General features: G+C 41.1%; 2 protein-coding genes across 2 annotated transcripts; one reads left to right on the top strand and one right to left on the bottom strand.

Moving 5' to 3' along the window:
- Positions 1-978: 978 nt before the first annotated feature.
- On the top strand, positions 979-3,669 carry LOC115171041 (nucleoside diphosphate kinase A). Its single transcript, XM_029727496.1, has 5 exons — positions 979-1,109; positions 2,524-2,653; positions 2,732-2,833; positions 3,011-3,123; positions 3,368-3,669. The coding sequence occupies exons 2-5, from the start codon at positions 2,528-2,530 to the stop codon at positions 3,483-3,485; spliced, it is 459 nt and encodes a 152-aa protein (XP_029583356.1). The 5' UTR covers positions 979-1,109; positions 2,524-2,527; the 3' UTR covers positions 3,486-3,669.
- A 5,057-nt stretch (positions 3,670-8,726) lies between these two features.
- LOC115171040 (MBT domain-containing protein 1-like) lies at positions 8,727-19,783 on the bottom strand. The gene is made up of 17 exons (XM_029727495.1): positions 19,600-19,783; positions 18,350-18,551; positions 17,992-18,125; positions 16,870-16,984; positions 16,562-16,644; positions 13,896-14,013; positions 13,467-13,601; positions 13,016-13,104; positions 12,540-12,774; positions 12,244-12,299; positions 12,038-12,142; positions 11,768-11,915; positions 11,510-11,592; positions 10,877-11,111; positions 10,344-10,415; positions 9,547-9,741; positions 8,727-9,292 (listed from the first exon to the last, which is right to left on the bottom strand). Exons 1-17 carry the CDS (start codon positions 19,618-19,620, stop codon positions 9,168-9,170), a joined length of 2,151 nt encoding a protein of 716 aa, XP_029583355.1. The 5' UTR covers positions 19,621-19,783; the 3' UTR covers positions 8,727-9,167.
- Positions 19,784-20,040: the final 257 nt, after the last annotated feature.

Raw genomic sequence — 20,040 nt, 5'->3', positions numbered from 1 at the left:
CTCTGACCCCGGAATCTCATCAGAAAGTCCTCTATGAATAATGTCACCTTGGCGATCACCTTTACCCAATTACACACTATTCCTGAATTTGGCAGATGGCAAGACTTATCTTGCCTTTCAAAATGTTTGATATAAAAACAAAGCCTACCTCAACTTCTTTCTTCTCCATATTATCACCGGTTGTATCACCCCAAACAATTATGATGCAATTACATTGCAATAAAATGCGGATTAATACATTTTCGACCACCAACGACGCCAACTTGATGACTGAATGGATGGTCAAATGTCTGATCTGTTTCAAACATATGAAAGGCGTTCCATATAAACACGATCACTTATGACGTATTTGATTGACGTCACAAACGTAATTGTGCGGTAACTGCAACAGTCAACAGGTGGCAGCAAAATCAACAATGAAAACAACAGATACCAGACTAGACCACTGAGCGTTACACACTATTCCACTCAAATCAATTCTGCCCCATAAAAAAACGTTGCGTCGCCTCGGGCCTCAGAACAGCCATTGTCGCAAGTTGTTTCACAATAATTCCCGGGTTCTCAAGCATAATTGCATAAATGCCAACAACAGATACTAGACTAGACACTATTCCAGTCAAATAAAGTCTGCCTCATAAAAAAATAACATATGTCTCGGCCACCACAAGCAGACTTAATTAAAAATGCGTAAAGGAAAATTGTTTCAAAGTGTGTTTGTAAAATGTGAGGATATATATTATATATTTACACCTAAGCCTGTTTACACCCACCCTTTGCAACAGATAACATTTTGGTTAGTCTGCTGATATCAACCTTTGGTGTTGCTATGGTACATCATTTGCACTTCCCATTGTCTAGACTCGAATATTTGACAGCACATGTCGATATCACCATGAACTGTTGTGTGGCTCTAGAATGCACAAAATAACATTGGTGATTAATAGGCAAGCAACATGGCAATCCATTTTTGACCTCATCCAAGCCCCACCCATTCACTCGGCAGCCTATATAAACTAGCTGTCATCAACTCTTGTTCTTACTGATTGTATCCCTGCCTTGAACGGTTGTCTCCTGGGTCTTCTGTCAGTCTCTTCATCTCAACTTTAAAGGTATGCTACTTGAATGGTGGCACCACAACTCCCTTCATTTTGCATTAAATCACAGCGTTGTGTTTTACGCGTCTTCTCGTTGTCGATCTATTCCTTTCATGGTTTTAGGAAGTTGGTGGCTCGGTCTCGCTAGTGTTTTGCCTTTCGCATTGACTAACGTTAGCTAACTGTTAGCTAGGATGCCACGTAACGGCTTGGTTCTTCGCCCGTTTCTCCCCAACTAACTAGCTAATTGACATGCGTTGAGTGACGCTTTAAAGGTAAGTCTCATCCTAATAGTAAACCAATGATTTGGATTAGTCATAGCATGCTTAACGATAGTTAATTAAAAATATAACTCGTTAACACCGGGAATGTGCGTCTGTTTCACCTGACGTGATGGCTTGGGTGGTGTTATCAGCTAATTTACATGGCAAACTAGTTAAGCCTTGCGGGTTACTTTAAGCCAATTTATTCGTCGAAATTCGTGTTACAGTAAGCTCAGTTGTAGGTGGCAAGTACTTGACAATTCGACTTTAATCTACTTGGAATTTATTTCGATTAACGACAGTGGCAAGCCGGGCCATGTGGTATCTACTAAATATACCTGCTTTCAACAATGGGATGTGCTCAAGTTCATTGCTTTAACGTCCTTAGCTCGCTTAGGAAGTTATAATGCCAGTATAACTCGGATTTGCATTAAATCGGGACTTGGCCATGTAACGTCAGATACTTGTCGTGTTTTTCAAACAATTTAACAATCTCGATGTAAAATGCTAATTAACGTTGACTTCTGTGAAATTCGCTTACCTGTGCGCAATTCGTGTGGTTGTGATTTGATCACTTGACTCATTGTAATGTACTTAAGTCGGTGTAGGTTTTTGAATTACTATTTAAAAAAAGCGAAAGTTATGCTTGCGCTAGAGTTCAACACTGCACTGTCACACTGCTGCAGCATCTGGTTGCAGTCGAATGTAGTGAACCGTACTTTTCATAAATCTAAACATAACACAGCTAAAGCCTGAGCTCAATTTGCACTACAGTACCAGTAAAACAAACTTCTCGTTTGCCCACGTATGTAACATGAGTTGAGCGTTGGCAACGAAACAAATTCATACTAAATACCCCATAGGCATGGAATGGGCATGTGGGAATACTTTCCGCAGGATGGTGATAAGAATAGAATTGTACTGGCCTTGGCCACATTCCCACTAGCTACAGTACATCTGTTCACTCCATAGCAGTCTAGGTGACATTGAAGAGCTGTCAACTGGCAGTACGTTGATAAAAGGTTGCGCTGATGTGTTGTGCAGAGTGGCCTGGCATACTCCAGCCAATTCAGGGGCCATTTGCATCTCCACGAATTAAGCAGTTTATTCATTGTTAATGTGCATTTCACTGATGGCCCACTACCATCTCTATCCTCCTGTTGCAGCACCATGGCTAACAACGAACGTACCTTCATTGCCATCAAGCCCGATGGTGTCCAGAGGGGCCTTGTGGGAGAGATCATTAAGCGCTTTGAGCAGAGGGGCTTCAGGCTTGTGGCCATGAAGATGGTCCAGGTATGTGAATAACTGCATCTGTTCAGAGGCGCGTCTAGTAGGGTTCAACGGCATTGAACTGAGTCTTTGTGATTGCAGGCATCTGAGGACCTTGTCAAGCAGCACTACATTGACCTGAAGGACATGCCCTTCTATGGTGGCCTTTGCTCCTTCATGCACTCCGGTCCCGTTGTTGCCATGGTAACTATCCTCCAGACACTACTCACAGGCCTTTTCAAAATGCTTGCTCTTCGCTAAATTCATAGTGGCTCACTGCTAATGCCACTGAACACAATACTTCAGGTTCTCTTGAGCAGTGATTGTGATAGAATGTGGTGTTCCACCTAAGCCTCAGTTTTTATCCTCCCTTGCATTCAGATCTGGGAAGGCCTGAACATTGTGAAGAACGGCAGATTGATGCTGGGAGAGACCAACCCTGCAGACTCCAAGCCCGGCAGCATCCGCGGTGACCTCTGTATCACGCTTGGCAGGTTAGTGTCCACCGATGCCTGTCCATACCGAATCTATGGCAAGAAGTAAAGTGCTAAACCAATGTGAGTAGGGGTGCAGCCTAAATGTGTAGGATATCGTTGGCCAGGCATCTGATTTAAAATATTCAAGCCGAAATGGATTTTCTATGCATAGACATGTCCCCTGCAGTGGCATAGTTCCAATAAACTTCAAGCCTGTTATCCCCGTGATGCAGAGTTGCTGATTTGCCTTTTGCAATTACAGGAACATCATTCATGGCAGTGACTCCCTTGATAGTGCCAAAAAGGAGATTGGCCTGTGGTTCAAGCCAGAGGAGATGGTTGAGTACAAGAGCTGCCAACATGGATTCCTGTATGAGTAAATAAAATGAATTTGGAACTGTCTTCTCATCACAAACCATTCTGAATGCTGTTATCTGGAATTGTTCATGTACCTTGTGACTTTAAAGCACTTACAAATAATGTCAAACACAATCATGACGTCGACTACGCAAGGCTCGCTTAGTTTACTTGATTAAACATTTGATTAAAGCATTGGTTTCATGACTTGGTAGTGTCCTCTGGCTTTTGTTCAGTCAGTGTGGGTCTCTATTGAAGGGGCTTCAATATATTCATAAACGGCAAGGATTGCTGTTGCAAATAGTTCATATTGTGAAGAATAATTTCAAAGATTTTTACATGCCATTTGGGTGTTACCGTTCAGGGTGCCCTCTAGTATAGCTGATTACTTGGGGGGGGTTGACTACCTAATTGGGGCAACTCAATTTCACCACCGTGAAGGAAGTTCTGACATGTTTTCCATTGTGGGGCAAGCCTGAGGGGAGGTTTTGGTCAACCTTAACTGCTTGGACAACATTACAGATATAGGATTTTATTGTGAGTTGTCAACTACACAATTCTGGATGTTTGCCTTGACAATCCAGTTAGAGCAGGATGTTACCCTATATGCCTACTATATTGGCTCAACTTGTTAACCTTAATGAGAACAAGGGTATACACCACTTAACCAGCAGGCTCCAGCCCTCACAGGGTTTCTTTTCTACCTGAATTGCACCCACCTGGTGTCCCAGGTCTAAATCAGGGATTGGGAGAGTAGTGGAACTGCTTGTGAGGGCACAATAGCAATGTTTAAATCCAGAGACCATGGTTCATTGAACAGCAACTAGACAGAATAGAACATCACTGGTGCTTCAGGATTTTGGCACATTTTCTCTACTTCCCCAGTGTCCAATGAACTCGATAAAAGTCCAGTATAAAGGAAGTTGGCATTGGCTGAACTTTAGCGTAATGACTATGCCATGTCAGGAAGATCCTAATTGTCAGACTTCTCTGCTACATGGTAAGCGGTACCGGAGTGCCAAGTCTAGGACATTGCCGTAACCCTGAATCATCCCTTTAATGGTGTAGGTAACAAAACAATAGACGCTGGCTTCGCAATATTGTATTATGCAGTGTAAAAAAAGTTGAATTAATTTACGATATTGCTGCAAAATTAACATTTTAAGTTAAAGTAAACCAGTCTTTCAAATACATTTTTATTTATACTGTAGCTTAGTAAACTATGTTCACAGCACAATTACCATGGAAACCAATGAATATAAATGATATACTTGGATGAAGAAAGAAATTAATTTATCCTACAAGTGCCATGCAAAGAATGTTTTGGCAGTTAATTCAATACAAATCTTTCATAGTTGTATCCAAAATACAAGAGAACTGAATTTCTCCACCATGGCCACAGTCAAGTCATTTCATACTTAAAAAGGTTATGACTATCAAATATATAGCACCATAATACAAAGACAATGAAGGGGTTTCACAATAGAAACAAGCACACAGACCCATGTTAGTGCAAAGACCAACAGTTACACATAAACCAAGATCAACTAGTTAAGCCCAAAAGCACATGTTCACACTGCTGCATGCACATATTTTGGTTTTAAAACACATCCTCTGTCTTTTCTTATATTGATGAAATAATGCATTTGAACGTCATGATCAGAATAGTGTAGCCCTATATTGAGTCCATTTGTGCGTTTCTTTTCTTCATTCAAATAGCATGAATTCTCGAGTTTAACATTTGTGTTACAAGGACGATGGAGACAAGATTTGTCGCCTCAAAACAGTCATACCATATATTAACAATGTAATGTATATTTCCACCATTCGGTCTTTGATGCACAGTCTGACGTTTGAGTGAAAGTACCGCTCAAAGCTTAGGATCTCACTGCATTAGGAGAGTACTGTGATAAGATGTTATTGCTTGACAGTGACCTTAGGCAATCTTTGGCATCACCATGGTCACCTGAGCTGGTTTACACCAGCCAACGTGTAAAATGTACATTTTCATTGAGACTAATACTAGTTTGAGTTTCACTCAGGGCCAGACATTGAAACATACAGTAACAACAGTAAGACAATCGACAAAGCTAACGTTTAACTTTTGGAGAAAAAAAAAAATATCGTTCAAGAAACACCTACACATGATCAAACAGTGACAGACAGTTAATCCTACCTCTAGAGACAAAATATATGACAAATCCACTTGAAATGGGGCCTTGTATCACAATCAGATAGGTCTCTACATTAGTGAGATGGTAAACCAAGTGACACACTTACTTTACAGACCGATCTTGGACTAACACATTTTGTTAATACTGTTGACCACATCAATCTCTGAAGCCTAATTTCAGCATGCCAACAGCCAACGACACCACCTTTCTCAATAACCATAACGACGAAGAAGCCTATAATACAATAAATACGCTAAGATTTCCTGAGAGTAAATTGTCAACCTTACTGGTATATAAAGTGAGACAATGGAGTGCAGTTGGTATTTGATAAAGTATTGTAGATTATAATCCCTCTTTAATTTCTCATATGGCACAAAATAAATCACCATATCATGTTTGTAAATTGCCTCTGTTATATACTGTATGCTTTGTGAATAAATATTTAATGTAATATATTTTGTTTTATAAACCAATAGACTTTCATTTAATATCTCCCAACGAAAGGATGGCCAATGAATAAAATGTATGATCATGAGTCAGTGAGTGTGACAATTTAACCCAAGCCTACCAATCACTTACTAAGAAATATGCACACAAAGTGATTTAAATTGTCATGAAAATCACCTTTGTGTGGTTTGACCAGAACCTGACTACCTTGCAACAGGAGACTACATTCAACTTCTAAAAGAGGAAGAGCAAACATAGCATTATTTTGAAGATTTTCTTTTACAAAAGGCAGTACATTCTCTATTTAGATAAACGGTTCTCATGTTGTTGATGGTAGTGAAGTGATGAAACACTAATGATGATAATGATGAACAATAGCCCGACTATTACAGTGGCTTGAATATTTCCTCTATTCACATTTATAGTATCGCTCTGAATTCTGACATAATTCATGTATAATAATGCTATATACCTTAGATATAAAACATTTCAGATGAATTATGACAATTCATGTAGAATAATGCTACATACATTAGATATAAAACATTTCAGATAGATCTCTGTATTATTTGACACAAGAGTCAAGGTTTGCATATCATTGTGTCGTAAACTGTGATAGAACTAAATATTACCACAGTGAATGACCTGTTTTTCATAGAGTAGAATTTTTTGACTTGACAAATTTGCCTGCAATCAACTGGCCAAGAGGAGTAATATTTGTAAACATACTTTAAATAAGGCATGGTAAATATAGTGTGGGTAAAGGATAAACCTGAGATTTGGGGCTCTACCACATTCTCCTTGGTAAATGTCCCAGTGATAGCTGTCAGTCATGATTGGCTATCACACAAATGGAACGCAAGACCCAGAGAATGTGGTCAGCTGCTCAAATCTCAGTTGAATGTGTGGAACTGGTATGAAGCTGATTGGTGGGGTGTTTCTACTTTATATCTGAGTGATTGTTTTTTACCAGTAAGGTTTAGTCCATTCAATACCGACATACAGTTGAAGTCGGAAGTTCACATACAGCTTAGCCAAATACATTTAAACTCAGTTTTTCACAATTCCTCACATTTAATCCTAGTAAAAATTCCCTGTCTAAGGTCAGTTAGGATCACCACTTTATTTTATGAATGTGAAACGTCAGAATAATAGTAGAGGAAAGAATGACTTATTTCAGCATTCCCACTGGGTCAAGAAGTTTACATGCACTCAATTAGTATTTGGGTAGCATTGCCTTTAAATTGTTTAACTTGGGTCAAACGTTTTTGGTAGCCTTCCGCAAGCTTCCCACAATAAGTTGGGTGAATTTTGTCCCATTCCTCCTGACAGAGCTGGTGTAACTGAGTCAGGTTTGTAGGCCTCCTTGCTCGCCCACGCTTTTTCAGTTATGCCCACAAATGTTCTATAGGATTGAGGTCAGGGCTTTGTGATGGCCACTCCAATACCTTGACTTTGTTGTCCTTAAGCCATTTTGCCACAACTTTGGAAGTATGCTTGGGGTCATTGTCCATTTGGAAGACCCATTTGTGACCAAGCTTTAACTTCCTGACTGATGTCTTGAGATGTTGCTTCAATATATCCACATAATTTTCTTTCTTCATGACGCCATCTATTTTGTGAAGTGCACCAGTCCCTCTTGCAGCAAAGCACCCCCACAACATGATGCTAGCACCCCCGTGCTTCACAGTTGGGATGGTGTTCTCCGGCTTGCAAGTCTCCCCCTTTTTCCTCCAAACATAACGATGGTCATTATGGCCAAACAGTTCTATTTTTGTTTCATCAGACCAGAGGACATTTCTCCAAAAAGTACGATCTTTGTTCCCATGTGCAGTTGCAAACCTTAGTCTGGCTATTTTATGACGGTTTTGGAGCAGTGGCTTCTTCCTTGCTGAGCGGCCTTTCAGGTTATGTCGATATAGGACTCGTTTTTACTGTGGATATAGATACTTTTGTGCCCGTTTCCTCCAGACATCTTCACAAGGTCCTTTGCTGTTATTCTGGGATTGATTTGCACTTTTCGCACCAAAGTACGTTCATCTCCAGGAGACAGAACGTGTCTCCTTCCTGAGCGGTATGACGGCTGCGTGGTCCCATGGTGTTTATACTAGCATACTATTGTTTGTACAGATGAACGTGGTACCTTCTGGCGTTTGGAAATTGCTCTTAAGGATGAACCAGACTTGTGGAGGTCTACAATTTTTTTTCTGAGGTCTTGGCTGATTTCTTTTGATTTTCCAATGATGTTCGCAAAGAGGCACTGAGTTTGAAGGTAGGCCTTGAAATACATCCACAGGTACACCTCCAATTGACTCAAATGATGTCAATTAGCCTATCAGAAGCTCCTAAAACCATGACACTATTTTTCCGGAATTTTCCAAGCTGTTAAAGGCACAGTCAACTTAGTGTATGTAAACTTCTGACCCACTGGAATTGTGATACAGTGAATTATAAAGTGAAATAATCTGTCTGTAAACAATTGTTGGAAAAATGATTTGTGTCATGCACAAAGTAGATTTCGTAACCGACTTGCCAAAACTATAGTTTGTTAACAAGAAATTTGTGGAGTGGTTGAAAAACTAGTTTTAATGACTCCAACCTAAGTGTATGTAAACTTCCAACTTCAACTGTACATACACCCTGTTTTTTGGAAAATCTGATTATATATACACACTCAAACATCACACAGTTTATCCATCAAAAGATTACCCTACCTCAAAGTAACGAATACGAGAGATGCACAAAAACATCTCGGATTTGAAAAAATCGTACAAAAACTTTTTTTTTGTGGAAGTACAAAAAACTGAACTGAAACAAAGATATTGTCATTTACGCACCTTTCTTTTTTCCTTTATTTTCTACACTCCTCTCCCCGTTTGCGCTGTCTGTTTGGAACTAGTCTTTCAGCCGCTCTGTCCTGAATCTCTCTATGGGCACAGCTTGGTGACCTTCCATGTTAATGTTGTGAGAATGCCACCTAGGGCCCATGGTCTCTGGTGCTGTGGAGAAAGAGGGAGTGGACTGGCTCCTTCTTGCCCCCAGGCTGGCCCTCCGTTGGTGGGTGCAGCAGTGCCCCATGGAGGCTCAGGGCTCCTGTTTGATGTAGTAACTGCAGCCGGAGCCGTTGTTCTCTAGGTCGGAGGCTGTGCCCTGCGGGAAGGTGAACTCGTCCGTCTCCTGAACCTCCTCCTTCAGCTGCAGCATCACCCCTTAAAAAAGAAAAGAGGGCCAGTAGAGAAGTAGGAAAGATGGGGAATGAAAAGACAGGAAGGAGAGGATGAATTATAAAACTCAGGCGATAAAGGAGAAAATAAGTTGCCTTATCAAGATGGTTGATGTTGAGATGGGGTAGAGTACTTGGACTACTACACTTTTCCATTTCAGTAGCGGACATCCCTACCCAACTACCAGGCTTAACATGGGTTTCTAATTTGAGTTCAGTTGGTAGGGTGGCTTAGGTTACCTGGCTTTACGTTGGGGCCGAGTTCCTGGGCTGCCGAGGGAGGCTGTGCATTCCCAGGGGCAGATGCTGGCATGGGAGGAGATGGGTAGTCTGGCGGGGTCATGTTCTCGTCTCCAGATAGGTTCCTCTGGGGCACTCCACTCAATACCACCCCCGACAAACTCACTGGCCGCTTACCAATGGGGATCTTCCTCTCTAAAAACCAAGACAAAGGTAAAATGGTTTATCAGCTCTGCTGTTACCTTCTCATGTCTCTTATATCTTTGCTCTTTTTGACGTGTGACTACTTAATGTGTTATTAATCATTAAGAAGGTAAAATTGAAATATTCAAATCTAGGTAAAAAATGTCTTAGAAATGTAAGTTATTCAGGAAAACCTTGATGTAATGTCTGGCATGCCTAACAAACACTGAAGGAACATATAAAAACCAAGCATACTATAAAAAGATCCACACTATGGGCCTACATAACCAAATCATTTGTATTTTATTGCAGTCATTGAAGATTTTTCTTCAGCCTGAGGTCTCATCCGGTAGTAACAGCTTCACACTGGTACGAAAATTCTATCTGGTGTAGGAGAGTTTTGACTTTGTTTCAATGCTCTGTTTTGGTGTGAATAAAGATGCCCGCAGAGCAAGAACCGTGGTGAGTGCAGCTTTGCCCTTAAATAGAGAAAGAAAGAGGGAAAGGGGAGGGTGCAGGGGAGGAGGCGGAGGCAAAGGGGCAGAAACGAGAGGGGGAGGGTGCAGGGGGAGGGGGCTGAGGCACGGGGCGAAACAAGGGGACGGATGACCCACTTTTCTTTTGGCCTTTGTACTGCTGGGATTTCTTCTTCTGCTTTGTCACACTCGGAGGGAGCTCTCTAGAGGCTGAAAAAAAGCACAAACCAGAGAACAACTCATTCATTCATACATTCGTTCAGCACAGCTCGTCTCAACTCATTCAAAAAAATGCAATTCTTTAGCTCAATTTTTCTACATTACTAGAATTAGTTTCAGATTAAAGGTTTGCGTAAAAGTCGCAGTGTTTTGGTTATCTGAAGGTTTCTGTGTTTTGGTTAAATTAAGTTTGATGTTTTGACCGTCTCTCTTGGTTGTTTTTGTTTTGTATTTAGCAGTTCTACCTGTATTGGTAGTTTTGGTTATTTGGGAGATTACAGTCAAGGTCATTTTGGGGATGATGCTAATGAAAAATCTGACTTTGTTTTCCAAAAGGTTGTTTTGGGCTAGACTAGAGCTACTTCAGACTTTGCACTAAGAAAATTATTATCTTTGTCTTTGTGAAATAAATGCTGAAAAATCCCAATAAACAGGATTTAAAAAAACCTCACCTAGCACAGCTGGTGGCTGTAGTTGGTAGCCAGTCAGCTGACACCAACCCACAGGGTAGAGGTCAGGTGATTCACAATCCACCCACTGATCATACTCGTCCTCCCAGCCGTCAAAATGGATGCGCAGCAGTCTATGTACAATACGTGTCACTGTGGCAACACACACCAGCCGGGGCTCCATCAGGTCCACAGCCTCCAGCTTCATGCCAGGGCGGAACCCATGGTTTGGAACCTCCTTTAAAGTCAACAAAGAGAAGGGGACATTCAGCTGGTGGACTCAGGGAATTTCTCATAACACTACAACTACAAGCAAGCAAAGTTGTACATTGGTGGGCTACTAGTCTTAACTTCACTGCACTCAGATGCGCTTGGTCTTTCTTATTTCGGACTAATATCCTGTAACGACTACACTACTGACAGAAATCAAGCAATTTGAAAAAGCCAAAGTGCATAAACAATCAAACTTCAAATAGATGAAATCCAACAGGTGAAAAATGTAAAGGGTTACTCAGACAGCAAGTAGTTGGTTTTGACAACAAATTCAGTCTAACTAACAGACTGAGAACAAAAGTAAAGAGCCAAAACGACCTAACAGGCAAAATAGCTAGCAGACCAAAAGCTGAACAAGGTTACCTTGTTAAAGAGCTTCACCGGAGCTGCCACTGAACCCGTTTCCCTGAGGTAGTCAAACCATCTGAATGGGAGTTTTGTGTACCCTGCAGAAAAGACTTACTTATTGAGGCTACAAGTAACAGCAACTGGCTGGCCAATTGAAATAGCCACTGTGAGGTGAAAATCAGTGGTGCGCACTCTCTTGGTACTACAAATAAACTCAAATAGACAATTGTGATTATGCTTTTACCACACAATGTAATGTAATTCAGTGTGTACCACGTGGAGGGGTGAGTTCAATTGTGTTGATTTCACAGAATCCAGCAGGAAAGATAGAGGGAGAGGTAGAGTGATAGCAGAACCAGTCAGAGCCATCAGCTGCCTCGGAACCATCAATTCCGATCATGAGGTATCCATCCGCCAAGACCTGGAAGAAGAGAAGGCAGGGAGCGTGAATGTGTACAACTCTGTTACACGTGCAATGTCATTTGCCTTTATTTCCCTAATTTCTCTGTCAGTCATATTTCTCATCACGATTATAGGGCTTACCTTTCTAACAGTAGCAATACAAATAGCTGATAGATTCAGAGGGTCAATAGCCTCCAGCTTCATGCCATCTTTAAACCACTCCCCGCTCTGGTCAACATCCTTCACCTGAGAGAGATTGTGCCACGTATCAAACAAATGTCAGAGACCAGAAAAATATTTGAATGAACTGAGTCAAGTGGCAGATTGAAACATTTATTTGAACTCACCTTAGCAAAAAGCTGTCCTGGGGCATCTACTTGGCCATCAAGTTTCTTTGAAACATCTGAAACATTATCATTAATGTTTGAAACCCCAAAATAAAGGAAGAGCATCTGTCATTAATGGACAACAATCAAACCCTAAAAGTCAATATAAATCATACAGAAACAACTACAATCTTAAAGTGCCTAAGTGTTTCACCCATGTTGAGATTTTCAAGATCCTTAAACCCTAAGCAAATCTATACCCTTGTGTAAGACCCGCGTGCCTAGTCCCGCGTGCCCTCCCCACTATGGTCACTGACCAGATCTCTTGAAGCGGTGTCCGATGCCGCGGGACCAGCCGATGCTGTGTATCAGTGGGCTGTACATGTGGCACCAGAAGTCGTCCGAGCCGTCCTCGCACTCCTCGTAGACGAGCCGAAGCCGACCTCCGATCACCTGTTCTACCAGGGCCACCCGCGTCCGGCACAGGTGAGTCTTATCCACCACCTCCACACGCATCAGCTTCTTAAAGGGGAACTGCATGCTCTGCTGCACCTGGGGAAGGGTGAGGTGAAGATTCTACAAGGTTACTTGACAATCCAGTTAGGCATTATAGAATATGTGACTATATAATAATAGATGCAACGCATGTTTGTACTGGTAGTGCCATAAGGTTATTAGCGTTGTATTTGTGGAAATAATACACGCGTATTCATCTTCTCATATTGATATTTGATGCATGTTTGTGCTATGAGTGAGGTGTTGGAGTGTCTTGTGATGAAGAGTTGTAGCTCACCTTGGTGGAGAAATCAATAGGTAGAGTCTTTGCTCCTGTTAGGCATTTCACAAGAAACGCTTTCCAGTTGGTGCACTTGTGCTGAATGGCTAAGGTGAAACAGTCAGACAACGTTTGGGAAAAATTAGAAATTATTCTCTCAAACCGGTCAGAAATGATTAATGACTTAACACTTGCCCCACCACTTGTAACAGAGCATATATCCTTATCTTGGCAAAACAAAGTACAGTACTATAATTTGTTCTTATTACCTTTCAGCGAACAGGCTACGCATGCCGTATACATAACAAATTACAGTACCTTGTTTAAAAAGAGTAGGGAGCACTGATTTGGTGACCTTGAGCATAAATCAGGAAAGGTGCTTTTAAAAATAAAGGCATTATCATAATTAACCTTATGGCCACAAATATCCTGGCTGTGTTGTCTAAGTGACTCCCTCTGTTACTCTTACATTTGGGAGGAACCAGGGGCTTTCCTCCTGCTGCACACCAGCCCACCGGGTGGATGTCAGGGACACAGATGTTACACCAGAAATCCCTGCCAGAGTCACCATCAAACCCCTCGTACCGTAGTAGTGCCTTAAAGCCTGCGGAGAGAAACGCAAGGATGTTTTAAGGTTAGGAAAACCAATGAACCTTATTTGTGATTTCCCAATCATTTTGTTCCTGAAATACCCTTAAAAATGAATCATAGGAGTATTATTGGATGAGAGAAGTATCTATGTTTCCAAGCATTGTGTGTAGGTTACATCTAAGTGTAACATGTCTATGTGTAAACAGAGTTTGATGAAAACAATGAATGCAGAGAACGTACACCGTCATCTATGAATCCAACCAGGTGCATTTCAGAGTGAAGAGGATTCTCTGGGCTGCTTTGTTACCTGCTAATTTGATAACTCCTGCTATCCAGTACACCTTCACTGGCAGGCCGCTGTCTGTATTGGGCACCTCTACCCTCACGCCTTCTGCAAGGTCACCCCAAGAAGTTCCCATGGGAACCTAAGGCAGAGAAGACAACACACGCTGAACATAGAGAATGACATCATCACAATACAAATATGTCCGCTCAAAAAGGACTGCTATTAATTAAAACAACCAAACGCATCATGGCAAGCTAATACTCTTCATTGTCACCTATCTTCACAATTAGTGCAGCTTCAACAATGTAAAAAAAAAAAGTGTGTGTGTGTGTGTGTGTGTGTGTGTATATATATATATATATATATATATATATATATATATATATATATATATATATATATATATATATATAGTTGAAGTCAGAAGTTTACATACATCTTAGCCAAATACATTTTAACTCAGTTTTTCACAATTCCTGACATTTAATCCTAGTAAAAATTCTGTCTTAGGTCAGTTAGGATCACCACTTTTTTTAAGAATGTGAAATGTCAGAATAATAGTAGAGAGAATAATTTATTTCAACTTTTATTTATTTCATCACATTCCCAGTGGGTCAGAAGTTTACATGCACTCAATTGGTATTTGGTAGCATTGCCTTTAAATTGTTTAACTTGGGTCAAACGTTTTGGGTAGCCTTCCACAAGCTTCCCACAGTAAGTTGGGTGAATTTTGGCCCATTCCTCCTGACAGAGCTGGTGTAACTGAGTCAGGTTTGTAGGCCTCCTTGCTCACATACGCTTTTTCAGTTATGACCACAAATGTTTTATAGGATTGAGGTCAGGGCTTTGTGATGGCCTCTCCAATACCTTGACTTTGTTGTCCTTAAGCCATTTTGCCACATGTTTGGAGTCATTGTCCATTTGGAAGACCCATTTGCGACCAAGCTTTAACTTCCTGACTGATGTCTTGAGATGTTGCTTCAATATATCCACATACTTATCCTACCTCATGATACCCATCTATTTTGTGAAGTGCACCAGTCACTCCTGCAGAAAAGCACCCTAACAACTGTGCTTCACAGTTGGGATGGTGTTCTTCGGCTTGCAAGCCTCCCCCTTTTCCCTCCAAACATAACAATGGTCATTATGGCCAAACAGTTCTATTTTTGTTTCATCAGACCATTTCTCCAAAATGTACAATCTTTGTTCCCATGTGCAGTTGCAAACCGTAGTCTGGCTATTTTATGGCAGTTTTTGAGCGGTGGCTTCTTCCTTTGCTGAGCGGCCTTTCAGGTTATGTCGATATAGGACTCATTTTACTGTGGATAGAGATACTTTTGTACCTGTTTCCTCCAGCATCTTCACAAGGTACTTTGCTGTTGTTATGGGATTGATGTGCACTTTTCGCACCAAAGCACGTTCATCTCTCAGAGACAGAACGCATCTCCTTCCTGAGCAGTATGATGGCTGCGTGGTCCCATGGTGTTAGTACTTGCATACTATTGTTTGTACAGATGAATGTGGTACCTTCAGGCATTTGGAAGGTACTCCCAAGGATGAACCAGACTTGTGGAGGTCTACACATTTTTTTCTGAGGTCTTGGCTGATTTCTTTTGATTTTCCCATGATGTCAAGCAAAGAGGCACTGAGTTTGAAGGTAGGCCTTGAAATACATCCACAGGTACACCTCCAATTGACTCAAATGATGTCAATTATCCTATCAGAAGCTTCTAAAGCCATGACATAATTTTCCAAGCCGTTTAAAGGTACAGTCAACTTTGTGTATGTAAACTTCTGACCCACTGGAATTGTGATACAGTGAATTATAAAGTGAAATAATCTGTCTGTAAACAATTGTTGGAAAAATGACTTGTGTCATGCACAAAGTAGATGTCGTAACTGACTTGCCAAAACTATAGTTTGTTAACAAGAAATGTGTGGAGTGGTTGAAAAATTCGTTTTAATGACTCCAACCTAAGTGTATGTAAACTTCCGACTTCAACTGTGTGTATATATTTGTTTTATTTTTTTGTCACATACACCGGACAGGTGCAGTAAAATGTGTTGTTTGACAGGGTCAGCCATAGTAGTATTGCGCGCCTTGAGCAAATTAGGATTATGTGCCTTGTTTAAGAACCCAGACAGATTTTTCACCTTGTCGGCTTGGGCATTCGAACCAGCGACCTTTCGGTTACTGGTCCAACGCTCTACCCGCTAGGCTACCTGTCATCCCAGAGTTCCCCCCCAGAGGCAGAATGACACCGTATTTCCAAAACATCCAGATGAGCTATTCATCACACTGTTTGATGGGTCAATAGGAATGAGGTATATTCTAACATACTTGCTCTGTTGAGTTTTGTTGTACTGGAGCCTAAAACGTCTTACCAGGTTACAAATCAACACATTCTAATATCTAGAAGAATCTACTTCTTTATAACAACCAAGAAAGGCCCAAGCTGAAATTCAATTACTTTGTATTTATTGTAATATTAGTCCCTTAATAAGTAGTCGTCATGAGAGGCAACCATATACGCTTACATCATTTATCCACTGAGTGTGATCTCTACTTTAAAAGTATAATGTTAGTTAAGATATACCATATTGTCTGTGTGTACATGTTCTGACTTCCATACACCGCCACTTTTCACCAGCAACCATTTGGAGTGTTTGAGCTGAGCGTTGCTTACATGTTTGAAACAGCCGACAGGTGCCCCGTTAATGTCGCCGGTGCCTATGTAGCGTCCCCAATCAAAGCCTTTCACAGGAATCACTGCAACCACCACAAGTACCGTCATGAGAGATAACACAACTCAATCAACGACTACCTTATTATCATCACCTTCTTTATTTACAGTGAGAAAGATATCTCAATCTAGTCCTAGTAGAATCATCTTTGAAGACTGTTGCACCTATACTGTAGTCATTTGTAATGGTTGTCATTTGTAATTGGTAATAAATACATTTCACGTGTCATGGACTTTTACGTGGAACTTACCTGTTTTTGACTTGACTTGATTCTGTTGGTTGGCTTGGTACTGGGCATAGGCAGCCAACTTCGCCATGAGAGGCTGCTTCTGTAATACTTTAGCCTTTTTCGTTGGTGGTTTACCCTTTGAAAATAATAATAAACGACTATTGAGAGAGATAGAATCATACAAGCCAGGCAGGTTTCCTTTGTCCCAGGTTTATTCGACAAAAGAAATCATTGCGATGTGTGTAATGGAAACGGCAGATTATAGGATACATTTTCTGAAGCTCAACAACATTTGTATCAGTTCGACTGAGATGGATTTATTTTGTCTAACTTTCTTATTGAGACAAATTATGATGGAAACTGTGTTTTTCAAAAACAGGATCGCAAAATAATTTAGAACGTACGCAGGGCACCTGATGTCATCACGTAGCCCTAACAAAAAAGATCCACTCAACATTTAATGCTAAATACCTATTGCTGCCAAAATCAATTTTTTCAACTATTAAAATTGTGTTTTTTTTTGCAGGATAACGATTGTCCTGAATTTCAAGAATGCCTGAACTGCTTCGCCTTGCTTTTCTGGTTAGCTGGATGCAAGTTTCACCATGGCATGGACCGGTGCAATACGTGGGAACATGATAATTATTAGTAAATTATTGCATTATATCCATACTGGCTTGTGTGGGCTACCCGAGACATGAAACACATAGTTGGGAGGGCATCCAGACTGTCAACGATTTATTAATGTTCAATTTGCCTTAAAGGTTAATGGAAACACTTTAACTACTTAATTTGTATTCTTTTTTTGGTGTGACGTCATTACGTTCAGCTGTTTTTATCGACAATATAGTTAAATGGAAACACACTGTAGCAGGCAATTGTTGCATCTATTTTCTATACAAACTTTCTAAATGTCAAAAAAATACTAATAAAAAAAAAATCACTGGACCAGTTAATGGAAACATAGCTACTTTTAGATACACAGAGGATGATACACAGAGGATGATACACAGAGGAAGGAATTAAAATGAAATAAATACAACCTGTTTTCACAACTTTTCAATGTCAATTCAACTTAAAAATGGTGGTTATAGAGGGAGGTAAAAGGACAATAGAAGTAGACTTAGTGCAGTTTGCTGTTACCTGCAGTCTGGCCAGTATGCTGGCTTTTTTAGAGTTGGATGAGTAGCTCCTTGAACAGGATACACTGCAGAAGCGCTTGGTTTTGGAGTAGAAAGCATCTCTCACTCCCACCATCCCACACATCTCACAGGTGGCTGAGGAGAGTGAAACACACACACACACACACACACACACACACACACACACACACACACACACACACACACACACACACACACACAGGAGGGATAACGAGGTGTGAGTACTGTTCAGTCGAAGAAATGGCCATATAATAGAATGCTAAAATCTCAGGTCAACCCTGTAATAACATCATCAGCGGTTATGTTCAATAAGCAGAGGCAGTCACAGTACTACTAACCCATTCCTGCCTTCCCATCGGGGTAGGTGTAGACCTGGCCGTTGGTCTTGATGATAGGCAGGCTGGCAGGGAGGGAGGGCACCTCTTCATCACTGTCCTCGGAGCTCGAGCTACTGCTAGAATCCTCACTGCAGCTGTCATAGCCATCGAACATCCCAAACGAGTCCCGCCTCTTCCTTTCTGAACGAACAGTCCGTTCAGCCTGTAGGAGAAAGAGGATTGTGTCAGATAGAGCTAGCACAGTGCAGTCAATGCAGTCTCACTTACCCGCATGCCACTACAGGTGGTTGCTTTGCATGATAACCTACTGCTGACCATTTTTCTGAAAACGGCAAAGCAATCACTGCATCCATAAACCTTTTTAGATAAGCGTTCATATAGAGGTCCAAGAGGATATGTAGCCTATGTGCAATGTTTCCATGCAACACGGACAGAACTCAGATGAAGAGTGAAGAGGACTTTGAAAGTATGTCAATTCAATAGCTACATACCAATTAATTAATCTATGAATAACACTGCATTGAACCAACATGGAAATTGCTCAGAGCTCAACATGTTAACCAATTATAACCGTAACACCCACCACCACATATCTGGTGGTAGTTCACCTACCATTTTTACACTAAAACAAGTCTGTTCTCAGTGATCAAAATAGCGACATATTGTGACAACATACAGCAAGTAAGCTACATGGCAAACGTTTTGCACTGCAGTAACCGATAGCTAATGTCATCGGTGGTGCACTGCCCCCTTTCTATTCAGAACCTCTGTTGCCAAAGCACAATATTGAAATGACAGCTGCACGCGCTGGCTCATGACCTGATATCCCAGGAATTAGTCTGCAAGACACCCCAATACAGCGTCAAAAATCACTGCAGTGCGGTCTATTTAACATGACGGGCCTGCCTTCTTGCAATAATTTGCTAGCCAGCTAAGGTAACGTTAATGGTAACTGCTGGATCTTGCGCCGTTATACAAGCGGACAAGCTGCCCTAGAAGGTTGGAGGGTTGTTGAAGAAGCAGCACCACAGCTTGCCATCAACAACGGCTAGCTTTATTAAACAATTGAAAGGCAGGCAATGCTGGAATAAAGCTGTCTGTTTTATTTTCTGCGGCTACAGTAACTAGCTGGCACTACTGCTGCCTAGCCTACCTAGCTAAACGAGCTGCTGCAGTCTGACAACCACAACAAAGAAAGGGGAAATAGGATTACACCAGAGATGTACACAGAACACAATAATAGCGCTCACCAAATCTCTTGCGTTTTCCATCAGCCCTTCATGCAGAGCGTTTTCTATTTTCACTTGATACAGTGGCGAGACAGTGAAGAGAGGAAAGTTAATGGTAACCTAATATGCAAAAATAAACTCCGCTAGCTAGCTAGCATAGCATATCAACAAAATTATCATATTTCAAACGCGCAGGCGCGGAATACAGCCGCTATTTCCTGATTGGGCAAGAAACTCTTCTTCATCTATATAGCATGCAGGTTTAGTCAAGTAAAAGTACTTTACCGCCATCTACTGTACTGTATGCACATACGTACAGTAAAATGCATCAAAGTAAATACACTACATGGCCAAAAGTATATGACACCTGCTCGTCGAACATCTCATTCCAAAATTATGGGCATTAATATGGAGTTGGTCCCCCATTTGCTGCTATAACAGCCTCCACTCTTCTGAGATGAC

The sequence above is a fragment of the Salmo trutta genome, chromosome 32, assembly GCF_901001165.1.
Source record: "Salmo trutta chromosome 32, fSalTru1.1, whole genome shotgun sequence".
NCBI classification, from domain to species: domain Eukaryota; kingdom Metazoa; phylum Chordata; class Actinopteri; order Salmoniformes; family Salmonidae; genus Salmo; species Salmo trutta.
Note: the sequence above shows the minus strand (reverse complement) of the source record. Positions and strands in the feature narration are given on the sequence as shown.

Coding starts and splice junctions, on each gene's coding strand:
- LOC115171040 (XM_029727495.1), bottom strand. CDS start 19,620: ATGGAAAACGCAAGAGATTTG. Junction 12,300..12,539: donor ACACCGCTTCAAGAGATCTG/GTCAGTGACCAT, acceptor ATAATGTTTCAG/ATGTTTCAAAGAAACTTGAT. Junction 11,593..11,767: donor TGAACTCACCCCTCCACGTG/GTACACACTGAA, acceptor TCTTTTCTGCAG/GGTACACAAAACTCCCATTC.
- LOC115171041 (XM_029727496.1), top strand. CDS start 2,528: ATGGCTAACAACGAACGTACCTTCATTGCCATCAAGCCCGATGGTGTC. Junction 2,654..2,731: donor TGGCCATGAAGATGGTCCAG/GTATGTGAATAA, acceptor TTGTGATTGCAG/GCATCTGAGGACCTTGTCAA. Junction 2,834..3,010: donor CCGGTCCCGTTGTTGCCATG/GTAACTATCCTC, acceptor CCTTGCATTCAG/ATCTGGGAAGGCCTGAACAT.